Below are 15443 nucleotides of genomic sequence, written 5' to 3' on the forward strand. Positions count from 1 at the left end.
TACAGTTTGTTTTTAAATCTTTTACACTTTTTTCTGTTTCATCAACTTGAGCCATAAATAAAAATACCAAATACTCAATAACTGTCACATTTTTAACCCTTTAAATGCCGTGTTTGTAATGTAAACAAACCATTTTTTTGGATGCAAAAAATTATTTGTTTTCAATATATGACATAAAAAGTGGATCACATATTATTTGATTTTTTCATCCTGGCATATGTCAGTTATTAACTCCAACATTGGTTAATTTGCATTATTATTTTTGACGCTAGGTCGAATGTTCAAAAATACTAGCATCTGTCACCAAGTGTGCGTAAAATGCACACCTATAAATCAGACTATTAAATATTATATATTGATCTATTTTTCTGCTGTAATTTGATTTTACTTTTGTAAATCAAGGTCAGTCCTAATCATACATATCAAATGGAAGAAATATTGCGTTTTAGGCACACTTGGCAGACAGATGCTAGTCTTGTAATTTTCTTTTGTTTACAATGTGCAAATTTTAGTTGGTGGCCAGAATTTTAAAGATCATGCAAAAATGAACAACTTTTGAATTTTAACCTTATTTAAATTGTGAAAAATAATATGAAGTTTTTTAAAACGAAGTGCAAAGTGTGCCTAAAAGGCGCACCCGGATACCAAAGGGTTAAAACAGCTCATCAGTTTAAATCTCATGTAAACAGGTACCTTTGTTTGTGGATATTCTATTTCTAAATCGACATAACTCCTGAAATAAACACAACACAAAAGACTGAGTATCTGTAAAGTGGCCCCTGAGGAAGTTTTACTTTTAATGTTTATAAAGCAAAAACTCTATAATAACGTTACTTTATAAGTTTGATATCAAAGCTACATGAAAAGTAAGATCCATATCGGAAATCACAATTAAAAACAGAACTTAATAAACATGCAAATTATTGAGCAATTTGTTCTTTAAATGTCCACCCAAGGGGGGAGGGTTGAGTGTTTTACATTATGCTTTATTGCAGTAATATAACCTTTGGTACATTAGTCTGAAGATGAAAAGAAGCAATATTGTTTCCAGGAGTGTGAAGCTCGGAGATAACGCCACTGCAGCCAATCTTTATCTGTTTTTATGTGTAGGAATTTCTCAGCACCTGCTTTTGTTTTTTTTTAAAGCATTGCTCTTCCCACAGCCTTTAACTACAGACGCATGTTTCAAGTTATTTTCAGTCTGACACAATAAAAATGGAAACATGCGCTTTATTTAGGTTATACCAGGTTTATTTTCTCTATGTGTTAACGTTCATTAACGTGTCGCAACACTTTGTTGTTAAATTTTCAGATGGATTTTAGCTCTGCGGGGCTGTCACACTTTGCTGATGTGAAATGAGGTCCTCAAAACAAGCAGAGGTAAGGTGCTGCAATGATCTGTTTCATTATATTGTTTGGCACTATGTCGCTTAATTAAAACACACCTTGATAATTTTCTTATCTGAGTACACCAGCTTTAAATTAATTAATTCAGCATAGATACCCAATTTGGTAGGAAAGATTAAACGGTATATATAGACAGAAACAGTGACAGTAAAGATAAGAAATATGTATGAGAAGAATATTTGGGGGAAAAACTTAAACACTGCCAAAGAACAAATGATTATTAACCCATAAAAACCCAAACATCAGTCAATAACAGTGCACTGTAAAAAAAAAAAGTAAAAAAAAAAAACAAAAACAGTAATATTCTGGCAGCAGGGGTGCCAAAAAATACTGCAAAATAACGGAAAATAACCATCTCATAAAAATACAGTAATTTTCCATAATTAAAATACCGTTTTTTTGCCCTAACTTTACATGAGATTTTGCTTCTTTTTTTACTTTTTAATGTTTAATAAAGAATATTTACATGTATTAAAACAATCAAATTACCTATAAATATATATAGAAATAATTTTCAATGACACTAAGTTGTACAATCCACTGATTAAAACTGTATTTGCACAGTTTATCAGTGCTTATACATGTTATACATTCACAAAAATACCTTTATTCAACATTTATGTTGTCAAATTTCCCGTAATTACACAAGATATTTGTCAATTAACAAACAAGTCTTGTTAAACTTGCAGAACAAATACTTCTTTAACAGTTAATTGTCAGTAATTTTATGTTTTTTTTTTTTGTTTTTTTTTTACAGTATTAAACTTTAAATTAACAGTTTAATCTCATGAAAAAAAAGAAGTGTTTGTGAAATTATGATACATTTGCAAATGTATTTTAACTGTATTTTTCTGTGAAAAAAGAAAAAAATTCTTTTAAAAAATTGAATTTTTTTAGTTATTCACAGTTACAGTTTTTTCGTGTTATTTTACATTTGACGTGTAAAATCAGTCTATTTTTGTCATTTCATTGATATTTTCCTTTATCTTAAAAATACAGGAAAAATCTGTAAAATAAACAGTGAAAATTCTGTTAAATTACAGACTTTTTTTACAGTGCGGATGGACACACGGTGTATGTTCAGTTAATGACAGATTTGACGGAAAATGTGACTTTTTCTTTAGTTTTCTTTGTTTTGATAAAATAACCTGAGTTTTCATGGATATCTACATTGAAGGTAAGACAGTAAATATAGAAAAATACATGATTTACAGTGAAAAATGCAAACTATTGAGAATAATATGATAATAAATGGTGCTAAATTGTTTAACCCATAAAGACTCAAACATCCACTGAAGACCAAAATCAACTCCTGATCTGAACTGTTTAATTCGTGTCGATCCACTAATTCTATCAACCCATGTAAATAATTGGTGTCAAATGCAGTTTGTCGTCTTTTCATGACCCATTTAGATGTTCAGAGGCTCCGTAGTTACCATGGAAACACTGTCATCTTCTACAACATTGATTCACCAGTAAAACCCATGGAGTTGGATTAGGGCTGGGCAATATAGAAAAAATCATATCGCAATAATTTTTTTCATATCAGATGATATCGATAGGTATCACGATATAAATCAAATCACTATTGGCAGATATTTTTTTTGCTTAATTCAAGATTTTTTTTTTTTTGCTTAATTCAAGCAACAAAATCTGCCAATGGAACAAGTAAAAATTATCTTGATAAGATTTCTTGAAATAAGATTTTCCAGATCTATTGTCCAAAAATAAGTTCTTATATCTCACTGAAAAGTTACTCTTCAGGTGATTATATCTTATTTTAAGTGTGATGAGAAATTTTGACTTGAAATAAGAAAAATACACTTGGTAAGATTTAGATTTTTTGCAGTGTATAATACGTACAGATAACACGCCAATTAAAAGTGGTGTGTTATCTGTACGCAATTCATGATATTACGTTGAGCGTGATTGGTTCGGTGCGGCGCTACTTAATTTTGATTGGCTGTTCTTAAGTCTGTCAAAACATGGACGAATGAATTCTATCGAAATTGTATCAAACATGTCTCATATTTCTATTAAAGAAAAGCTATTTCGCAATATTTATCATTACCGTTTTATCGCCCGGCCCTAAGTTGGATCAGTGACAGTGGATGGAGACACTTGGTTTATGTTCAGTTAATGATAGATTTGACTGAAAAAGGCACTTTTCTCTTTTTCTGATATAATAACCTTCAACTTTAATCTGTGCTTTTATGAACATCTACATGATCTGTGAATTAAATAGAGGAACATACATGATTTACACTGAAAAAATACAAAATACAGAGGATAATATTATAAATAAATGGTGATGAATCACTTAAGAAAGGTTAGACAGAGAGAAAATTTAATTTGGGAACTGACATAAAAGTAACACTGGGTCTTAATGCGTTAAAGGTAAAAAAAAAAAAAAAAAAAAAAAAAGTGAAAACTGAGGCTGCTAAAATCCAAAATAAGACAGCAACACCTCACAGATTGCATGTCTAATGAGATCTGAGCCTAATATCAGCTGCAAAAATGATGGGCAGGTATTCATATCCATGATAATTTGCAGCAGCCTCTGGTTGTTCCTTCCTGCAGCGCTGGAACAGACCTCATCACTTCTTCTGTTTTCTTGGAAGAATCGCTCAGCGGTCTGTTCCTGCTGCCACACCGCTGCCACTGTGGGCATGTGAGTGGAAAGCTGTGGGCAGCTCCAGCAATCAGACAGGAAGGAACACAATACCAGAACATGGAACGTTTACAGACCCAAGTACTCGCGAGGAACCTTGAACTTCCTACCGCATATTCATTCTAAAAGCGTAACATTTAAGTACAAGCACGAATTATATAAATAACTGATTACAGGTCTGGGATTTAACCCTTTATCGGGCAAGTGACTGTTTTTTGGTAATTTCCGAATATATTATGAGACAGTTACAGTGAGGAGAGTGAGTCAACAATCTCAGGTCCAATGTGGTCTACAAGGTCTGTAAGGTCCACCTCTGCATGAACAGTGAGTGTACCTGCTTTGTTAGGTACCATGAAGTACTGGTACTAATGTAAGGAATGATGTTCAAAGGCAGGGGTCTGCAAACTGTATTATCAAAAGAGCCATTTTGCCCCTTCTTTCACAAAAAAAAAAAAAAAAAAAAAAAAGTCTGGAGCCGCAAAAAATAACAGAGCTTATAAACTTTTAAAAATTTTAATCTTTTTTTTTTTTTTTTTAGCATTTTATCTGTTACAACCGCTGAATACAACCAACAGAAGTGCAGCGTGGAATGGATTCTGGAGTATGATTACTCTAAAAGTACACAGTAAAAGTATCTCATAGTATTTGTGCTAATAGTATATGAAGTACTAATTCCAAATATACTAAATTCATGAGGTACTTATCAGAAAACATAATTTTATTCATCATTGAATTTAGTCTTAAAGCCTATTTTAGATTAAAAAACAAACACTTTTGGAGCTTGGAAGGGATTTTTGAGTATGATTACTCCAAAAGCACACTGTAAAAGTATTTCATAGTATTTGTGCTAATAGTATATGAAGTACTAATACCAAATATACCAAAATCACAAGGTACTTATTGGAAAATTAATTTTATTCATCATTAAATTTAGTCTTAAAGCCTATTTCAGACAAAAAAAACACTTTTGGAGCTTGGAAGGGATTTTTGAGTGTGATTACTCCAAAATTACACAGTAAAAGTAGTTCATAGTATTTGTGCTAATAGTATATGAAGTACTAATACCAAATATACTAAATTCATGAGGTACTTATTGGAAAAAATAATTTTATTCATCATTGAATTTAGTCTTAAAGCCTATTTCAGACAAAAAAACACACTTTTGGAGCTTGGAAGGGATTTTTGAGTATGATTACTCCAAAATTACACAGTAAAAGTAGTTTGTAGTATTTGTGCTAATAGTATATGAAGTACTAATACTAAATATACCAAATTCATGAGGTACTTATTGGAAAACATAATTTTATTCAACATTGAATTTCGTCTTAAAGCCTTTTCAGACAAAAAAAAAAAACACACTTTTGTGGCTTGGAAGGGAATTTTGAGTATGATTACTCCAAAAGTACACAGTAAAAGTAGTTCATAGTCTTTGTGCTAATAGTATTTGAAGTACTAATACCAAATATACCAAATTCATGAGGTACTTATTGGAAAACATAATTTTTTTCATCGTTGAATTTAGTCTTAAAGTCTATTTCAGACGAAAAAACACACTTTTGGAGCTTGGAAGGGATTTTTGAGTGTGATTACTCCAAAATTACACAGTAAAAGTAGTTCATAGTATTTGTGCTAATAGTATATGAAGTACTAATACCAAATATACTAAATTCATGAGGTACTTATTGGAAAAAATAATTTTATTCATCATTGAATTTAGTCTTAAAGCCTATTTCAGACAAAAAAAAACACACTTTTGGAGCTTGGAAGGGATTTTTGAGTATGATTACTCCAAAATTACACAGTAAAAGTAGTTTGTAGTATTTGTGCTAATAGTATATGAAGTACTAATACCAAATATACCAAATTCATGAGGTACTTATTGGAAAACATAATTTTATTCAACATTGAATTTCGTCTTAAAGCCTTTTCAGACAAAAAAAAAAAACACACTTTTGTGGCTTGGAAGGGAATTTTGAGTATGATTACTCCAAAAGTACACAGTAAAAGTAGTTCATAGTCTTTGTGTTAATAGTATTTGAAGTACTAATACCAAATATACCAAATTCATGAGGTACTTATTGGAAAACATAATTTTTTTCATCGTTGAATTTAGTCTTAAAGTCTATTTCAGACGAAAAAACACACTTTTGGAGCTTGGAAGGGATTTTTGAGTATGATTACTCCAAAAGTACACAGTAAAAGTAGTTCATAGTCTTTGTGCTACTAGTATATGAAGCACTAATACCAAATATACCAAATTCATGAGGTACTTATTGGAAAACATAATTTTTTTCATCGTTGAATTTAGTCTTAAAGTCTATTTCAGACGAAAAAACACACTTTTGGAGCTTGGAAGGGATTTTTGAGTATGATTACTCCAAAAGTACAAAGTAAAAGTAGTTCATAGTCTTTGTGCTAATAGTATATGAAGTACTAATACCAAATATACCAAATTCATGAGGTACTTATTGGAAAACATAATTTTATTCATCGTTGAATTTAGTCTTAAAGTCTATTTCAGACGAAAAAACACACTTTTGGAGCTTGGAAGGGATTTTTGAGTATGATTACTCCAAAAGTACAAAGTAAAAGTAGTTCATAGTCTTTGTGCTAATAGTATATGAAGTACTAATACCAAATATACCAAATTCATGAGGTACTTATTGGAAAACATAATTTTATTCATCATTGAATTTAGTCTTAAAGCCTATTTCAGACAAAAAAAAAACACTTTTGGAGCTTGGAAGGGATTTTTGAGTATGATTACTCCAAAAGTACACAGTAAAAGTAGTTCATAGTATTTGTGCTAATAGTATATGAAATACTAATACCAAATATACCAAATTCATGAGGTACTTATTGGAAAACATAATTTTATTCATCATTGAATTTAGTCTTAAAGCCTATTTCAGACAAAAAAAAAAAAACACTTATAGCTTGGAAGGGATTTTTGAGTATGATTACTCCAAAAGTACAAAGTAAAAGTAGTTCATAGTCTTTGTGCTAATAGTATATGAAGTACTAATACCAAATATACCAAATTCATGAGGTGCTTATTGGAAAAAAATAATTTTATTCATCATTGAATTTAGTCTTAAAGCCTGTTTCAGACGAAAAAAACACTTTTGAAGCTTGGAAGGGAATCTGTTGTAGGATTACCCCAAAAGTACAAAGTACTCATACTCATACAGTCGCTCTATGAAAAGTATCGCTATTTATGGAAATGATTCTCTTCAAAACTCAACACTGCCTCCACAGTTCCCAGTTGTTCTGCTCCATATTCTCCATCTGGGTTCACATCTGCAAGCTCCCGGAAAACGGACAGAATTATGTGAGTAATAAACAAAGGACGGACAGAACCCTCTGTCCGTCTGCGTCTTTAACGTAGAGCAGAAATGAGCCCTTACTTTTGTCTGGAAGGCATATGCGCTCCATGCAACTCATCTACCGTGACTGTCGAATGAGTAGCACACAAGAAAAACGCTAGCGGCTGGTTTGACCGCAGTAAAGGGAGGGGCCACTACAAGGAGGATGAAGAGATGCATGAGGCACCGGAGCCGCAGGTTGCCGACCCCTGTTCAAAGGGGTAATGTAGATGTGGACATGTGTTTTTTCTTGTATTTTTCATATATACCTTGTTAACCTCAAAAAACGTAATCAACATTTGCAGCTTTTCACATAATAATCCCACAAAAATAAGAACTTTCCCACTAACATAATAACAGTTGCCTATCACAAACGTAATACCTCATTTCCTACAAACGTAATAATTATTACTTTTATGGGGATTTATTACATTTGTGGGACGGTAAAAATCTTCCGTTTCCAAAATTATAATAACTTCCCACAAATGTAATAAATTAGTATGTCACACACATTTAAGTAATGCATGAATATTCACTCATCTTTCTTTTTCTTCCCATTTATTCTTGTCCTTTGGATGCTTACCTTTTTAGAATGATCAGATGTTACAGTTACACCACATGATACTAATTCTACATTATTAGGTGTTTAATTACAAATACAAGTGGAGAAACAAAACAGAATGTTGTAAAGGTTTTATTATAAAGGCTTCAGTATGAACTAGATATGATTTATTCTCATTAAGTTTAATAAAAGTGTATGTTTGAACCATAAATAAAATGTCTGGATATGATTAGGATAATAATGGGGAGGGCAGGAGCACACTGTGGGAAGATGAAGTATTAGTTTGTAGTAGGTGACTGTTGTTACATTTGTGGGGTTACAGTAGTCCCTCGTTTATCGCATTCTAAAAATAACCCGCAATAGGCGAAATCCGCAAAGTAGTCAGCTTAATTTTTTACAATTATTACATATGTTTTCAGGCTTCTACCTTCCTTCAGCATGTCCACAAGTCCAACTTTTTGTGCGATGGTTAGCGTCTTCCTCTGCCTTTTGGGTGTGACCGCAGGTGCCTTTGTCGGTGCAGAACGTTTCGTCGACATCGTAGGTTTTGTCGGGGAGAAAACTTGCAAACATACAGCACTTCAGAGTCACACTGCTAGCGATTGAACATTTATGTAAATTTGGCAAGAAGAACGCAATCTATACTACAGGAGACATGGCACGGAGGAGATTGATTGACAACGGTCTACAGTCCCTTATCCAAATCAGGACGCAGAACACAATGTGCGTTCATATGCTGTAAAAAAAAAAGCATGCAAAATAGCACTAAAAAAATCCGCGAAACAGCGAGGCCGCAAAAGGTGAACCGCGTTATAGTGAGGGGCAACTGTATTACATTAAAGCTACAAATTTTTATTACGTTTGTGGGAGTTGTTACGTTTGTGGGGTTAACATACCTCTTGGATTTTTTTTTTTTTGCCATATAAGGGCAAGGAACCAAATACGGTAACTTCATTGACCTTAATTTTCTACATGACAATAAAAAATTGGGAAAATTTCACAAAAGTAATGAAGTCTTATGTCCTCCAATAACACACTAAAGTTGAAATTTTGAATTTTTGAGAATTTCTATGAGTGAACTATAAAGGGTTAATGCAAACATGCAGAAAATTGTGTTTGCAAATTGTTTTGGCATTCGCACAAGAAGTCAAACATCCAAAGCCATCACCCATCACGCTGTAGACTGTTCCCTGTTCCAAACTGATGTGAACCTTATTACTGCCTATTTCATCTGTACTAGTGTGTGTGTGTGTGTGTGTGTGTGTGTGTGTGTGTGTGTGTGTGCGTGTGTGTGTGTGTGTGTGTGTGTGTGTGTGTATGTGTGTGTATGTGTGTGTGTGTGTGTTTGTGTGTGTAAAATGACTCTACATCAGCCCACGGAGCTGTCCGTTCAGCACCGAGGCGCTCTACTGACAGATTATAGTGGTAACATGAAGACAAATATCAGGCCCAAAAACTAGGAGACAGGACAAGGCTAATTGCTGCAGTAGAAACAAACAAAAAAGGAGGTGGAATGACATTTGAAAGAACACTGACTGGTATGAGAAAGAAAGTAAAACTGTTTCATGAAATTTTTAACCCATAAAGACCCAAAACATCCACCGCCGACTAAAAGCATCTACTGATCTAAACTGTTTAATACTCTGTTGATCCACTAATCCTATCAATCCATGTAAATAATTGGTATAAAATACAGTTTGTCGTCTTTTCATGGTCATCGGATTTGACTCGTTGGAACGTTCAGAGGCTCCGTAGTTACCGTGGAAACACTGCCATCTTCTACAACATTGATTCACCAGTAAAACCCATGGAGTTGGATCAATGACAGTGGATGGAGACACTTATTTTTATGTTCAGTTATTGATATTTTTGCTGAAAATGTGACTTTTTCTTCTGTTTTCTTTGTTTTGATAAAATAACCTGAGTCTTCATGGATATCTACATTGAATGTAAGACAGTAAATATAGGAAAATACATGATTTACAGTAAAAAATGCAAAATATTGAGGATAATATGATAATAAATGGTGCTAAATTGTTTAACCCATAAAGACCCAAACATCCACCGCCGACCAAAATCAGCTCCTTATCTAAACTGTTTAATACATGTTGATCCACTAATCCTATCAATCCATGTAAATAATTGGTATAAAATACAGTTTGTCGTCTTTTCATGGTCATCGGATTTGACCCGTTTGAACATTCAGAGGCTCCATAGTTACCGTGGAAACACTGTCATCTTCTACAACATTGATTCACCAGTAAAACCCATGGAGTTGGATCAATGACAGTGGATGGAGACACTTATTTTTATGTTCAGTTATTGATATTTTTGCTGAAAATGTGACTTTTTCCTCTGTTTTCTTGTTTTGATAAAATAACCTGAGTTTTCATGGATATCTACACTGAATGTAAGACAGTAAATATAGGAAAATACATGATTTACAGTAAAAAATGCAAAATATTGAGGATAATATGATAATAAATGGTGCTAAATTGTTTAACCCATAAAGACCCAAACATCCACCGCCGACCAAAATCAGCTCCTTATCTAAACTGTTTAATACATGTTGATCCACTAATCCTATCAATCCATGTAAATAATTGGTATAAAATACAGTTTGTCGTCTTTTCACGGTCATCGGATTTGACTCGTTGGAACGTTCAGAGGCTCCGTAGTTACCGTGGAAACACTGCCATCTTCTACAACATTGATTCACCAGTAAAACCCATGGAGTTGGATCAATGACAGTGGATGGAGACACTTATTTTTATGTTCAGTTATTGATATTTTTGCTGAAAATGTGACTTTTTCTTCTGTTTTCTTTGTTTTGATAAAATAACCTGAGTTTTCATGAACATCTACATTGAATGTAAGACAGAAAATATAGAAAAATACATGATTTACAGTGAAAAATGCAAAATATTGAGGATAATATGATAATAAATGGTGCTAAATTGTTTAACCCATAAAGACCCAAACATCCACCGCTGACCAAAATCAGCTCCTGATCTGAACTGTTTAATACATGTTGATCCACTATTTCCATCAATCCATGTAAATAATTGGTGTAAAAGGCAGTTTGTCATCTTTTTATGACCCATTTGAACGTTCAGAGGCTCTGTAGTTACCATGGAAACACTGTCATCTTCTACAACATTGATTCACCAGTAAAACCCATGGAGTTGGATCAATGACAGTGGATGGAGACACTTATTTTTATGTTCAGTTATTGATATTTTTGCTGAAAATATGACTTTTTTCTACAGTTTTCTCTGTTTTGAGAGAATAACCTGAGTTTTCATGGACATCTACATTAACCCTTTCATGCATAGCGGTCACTACAGCTGTTCTCTTGTATATTCATGGGTTTTGTCGTTTTAATTCCATATCAGCCAACAATACATTCATACAATTACTGTAACTTTGCTGTTCTGGATAAACCTGATCTGCGCTAACATGTTTGAGTGTAAATCAATTTCTAGTTGTTATTAGACTGTAATTAACAGTTTTCTTAATCAAAAGGTTGTTTTTTGCATATTATCTCTATTAAATGAGTAATGACTAGTATTAGAGTATGATAAAATGTGAGAAAACATCAGATTAGGTGCATTAAACATGTTTTTATTTCATAGTTTGTGTGTTAAATATAGTCACGGAAAAAATTATCAGACCACCCCTGGTTTTCTTAATTTTCTTGTTCATTTTAATGCCTGGTACAACTAAAGGTACATTTTTTGGACAAATATAATGATAACAACAAAAATAGCTCATAATTGTTTAATTTCAGAGCTGATATCTATCCATTTTCCATGTTTTCTTGATAATAACCAAAATCACTTCAGTTCTTACATCAATATCTATGGCATTGTACTGACAAAAACAGTGCTTTTAGGCATTCCATGTTTTCTTTTCTGTCTGTTTTAGTCACATGACACACACAGGAGTTAGTACTTGATTACATAACCATTGTTTTTGATGATTTTTGATGATCATATACATGTTTCTTTGCTTCAAAGGTTAAACACATGGTGTCCAGCTGAGTGGACATTTTTTTAACTCCATAAAAAAAAGGTTCATTAAAAAATTCAATCACATTGTTTTTTTTTCATGCCTTAAGAGGAATAAAAAAAAAAAATCTTGACTAAGGTTCTCATAATTCATGCATGGCAGAGTTAAATGTAAGAAAGTAAATATAGGTACAGGGTGGGGAAGCAAAATTTACAATATTTTGAGGCAGGGATTGAAAGACAGTGTATGACCAATTAGTTTATTGAAAGTCATGAGAATTTATTTGCCACAAGAAAATGTACATAATAGAAAATGTTTTTATTCTATGTGTCCTCCTTCTTTCTCTATAACTGCCTTCACACACTTCCTGAAACTTGTGCAAGTGTTCCTCAAATATTCGAGTGACAACTTCTCCCATTCTTCTTTAATAGTATCTTCCAGACTTTCTCGTAATAGTTTTGCTCATAGTCATTCTCTTCTTTCCATTATAAACAGTCTTTATGGACACTCCGACTATTTTTGAAATCTCCTTTGGTGTGACGAGTGCATTCAGCAAATCACACACTCTTTGACGTTTGCTTTCCTGATTACTCATATGGGCAAAAGTTTCTGAAAAGGTATGGATAATAGTGTTAGGTATGATTATGACATCAATATATGTTTGGTTTCAAAACAATTGACGTAGTGCCTGCTGAATAAAAACAACTAAATGTTCATTGTAAATTTTGCTTTCCCACCCTGTATATATAAAATAACAAATAAATATTAGTAATATAAGTAAATACCTTCTCTGTTTTGCATTTTTCACTGTAAACTATGTATTTTCACTGCAAAAATCCAAATCTTACCAAGTGTATTTTTGTCACTTCTAGTCAAAATATCTCATCACTCTTAAAATATGACATAATCACCTAAAGAGTAACTTTTCAGTGAGATATAAGAACTGAGTTTTAGACAATAGATCTTGAAAATCTTATTTCAATAAATCTTACCAAGATAATTTTCACTTGTTCCATTGCATGAAAGGGTTACTGATATTCATGTCAGAAATATGCTTTATAAATGATGAATTCAGTATTTGTTAATGCTTAACTAATGCTTAATAGTGTGTACTTATTATAAAGTGTAAAAAAAAATCACATTGTTTTTTTTATGCCTAAAGAGGAATAAAAACACTCAGGAAAAAAAAAAAAAAAATCTTAATTAACCCTTTCATGCATACTGGTCACTACAGTGGAAAGTTAATTTACAGGTATTCTCTTGTATATTCATGGATTTTGTTGTTTTAGTTGCATATCAGACAACACAGTGGACGTTTATGTACCATCTCATACATTGCAATTCACACAATTACTGATAAATACTTGATAAACCTGATCTGCAGTAACAAGTTTGAGAGTAAATCAATTGCTATTTGTTATTAGACTGTAATTAACAGTTTTCTTAAACAAAAAGTTAAAATAAAAAAAAAATAAAAAATTATACATACATATATATATATATATATATATATATATATATATATATATATAATGTCCATGAAGTGAGTAATAACTTGTATTAGAGTATGATAAAATGTGAGAAAACATCAGATTAGCTACATTAAAAGAAAATATTTCATAGTTTTCACACAGTATATCACTTTCTGATATTGTATTTTAACCCTTTCATGCATGAATTGAGAACCTTAATCAAGATTTTTTTTTTTTCCTCTTTAGGCATGAAAAAAAAAAAAAGTGGTTAAAACCCAATCTCATAAAGTGATATGAAAACAGTGAAATGAAACCATGTTTAATGCAGCTAATCTGATGTTTTCTCACATTTTAACATATTACAATACTAGTTATTACTCACTTTATTGAGATAATATGCAAAAAATAAATATTAACAATTGATTTCCACTCGAGAACCAACCAAGAACAGCAAAGTTACAATAATGGTATGAATTGCAGTTTATGAGATGGTGCATAAGTGTCCACTGTGTTGGTTGACATGGAACTAAAACAACTAAACCCATGAATATATAAGAGAACAGCTGGAGAGTAACTGTCCACTGGAGTGACCACTATGCATGAAAGGGTTATTGACATTCATGTCAGAAATATGCTTTATAAATGATGAATTCCGTATTTGTTAATGCTTCACTAATGCTTCATAGTGTGTACTTATTATAAAGTGTTAAAAAAAAAAATCACATTGTTTTTTTCATGCCTTAAGAAGAATAAAAACACTATGGAAAAAAAAATCTTGATTAAGGTTTTCATAATTCATGCATGAAAGGGTTAATCCAATAATTCACTATTTCTCTGATTTTATTCCTTTTTTTCCTCACCTGTACCAGTCCAGTCCTCTGTCGTAATTTCGGTCGAAAAAGTGCGGTTCTGTTCCCAGTGCGCGCACATCTGGATGTATCCGGATGAACTCCAGCACCGCCCTGGTTCCTCCTTTCTTTACGCCGACAATCAACGCGTTCGGCAGCTTCTTATTCCCATACTTTTGCGCAACGCTTATATTTTTCAACTTGGCATCAGTCCAGTGAGTTCCAGACGAGGCAGAAGCTTTACTTTGGTCCCGGACGTCACTCGGATCCCTGTGGACACCAACCTCATCCAAAGCGGACCTCACATCCAGCGACGCGCAATTGTCCGATAATTTCCCCAGAAGTTTCTTTCCTCCTGCGTTCTTAGCGCATCTTTTCCCCTCGTAACCCTGATGTGTCATGATTGTACCGCGACAGAATAGAATACTATAGCATAAATATGTGCAAGAGAGTGAAATAGTGAAAATAAAAGCGAATCTGGCGCTGAATCTGTTTGGAGATGAAAGGAACCTCTGTGCCATGTCTCCATGGGTTCAAAGTGCTGCTGCATGGTTTTCCATCGGTGTTTCTGTCGCTCTGCTCTGGTTCTGCGGTTGGAGTCTGGAGATAATGTAGGTTCCAAAGTCAGACAGACTGGCAGATGAGGATAGGGCTGGCTTCTAGCAGGCATCAACTGCGCGTAAGTCGCATTATTTCTTTTTCATAGGCTGCTGAAGTGGAGGAGAAAACTTGAAACAGAATTGGATTTCATCTGCGTCGGAGACACAAAAAAAAAAAAAAAAAAAAAAAAAAAAAAAAAATAGGTCAGTCCTCCTTCCGCCAAGTTTGTCTCAAGTACTTTCAAGTGAGTCATTTGGATCATTTAACATGGGTGTTGTATTCACATGAATCCCCGTCCATCTCTGTTTGTCCCTCCTGCTCCTGTTCCTTCTGCGGCGATTCAGACAAAAAAGAGGGGAAAAAAAACCCTAAAAAACTCCAATGCGTCCTTAGGAACTCACCGCTCATTCCATCCCATAATGAAGTTCAGATCTTATACATGTATACTCTTATGTCACCTGCTTTAAATAGCTAATCATCCCTGACGTCATGTACGTGATCATAATT

At 33.1% G+C, this 15443-nt stretch overlaps 1 protein-coding gene across 1 annotated transcript in view; it reads right to left on the reverse strand.

Annotated features, from left to right (window-relative positions):
* hs3st2 (heparan sulfate (glucosamine) 3-O-sulfotransferase 2) overlaps positions 1-15223 on the reverse strand; it is a 107197-nt gene extending 91974 nt beyond the window's left edge. The window contains 1 exon segment of the mRNA XM_030140145.1: positions 14349-15223. Coding sequence (XP_029996005.1) covers positions 14349-14857 — 509 coding nt within the window. The 5' untranslated portion in view covers positions 14858-15223.
* Between the last annotated feature and the right edge of the window lie 220 nt (positions 15224-15443).

Source organism: Sphaeramia orbicularis, chromosome 8 (genome assembly GCF_902148855.1).
Source record: "Sphaeramia orbicularis chromosome 8, fSphaOr1.1, whole genome shotgun sequence".
In the NCBI taxonomy this organism is placed as follows: Eukaryota; Metazoa; Chordata; class Actinopteri; order Kurtiformes; family Apogonidae; genus Sphaeramia; species Sphaeramia orbicularis.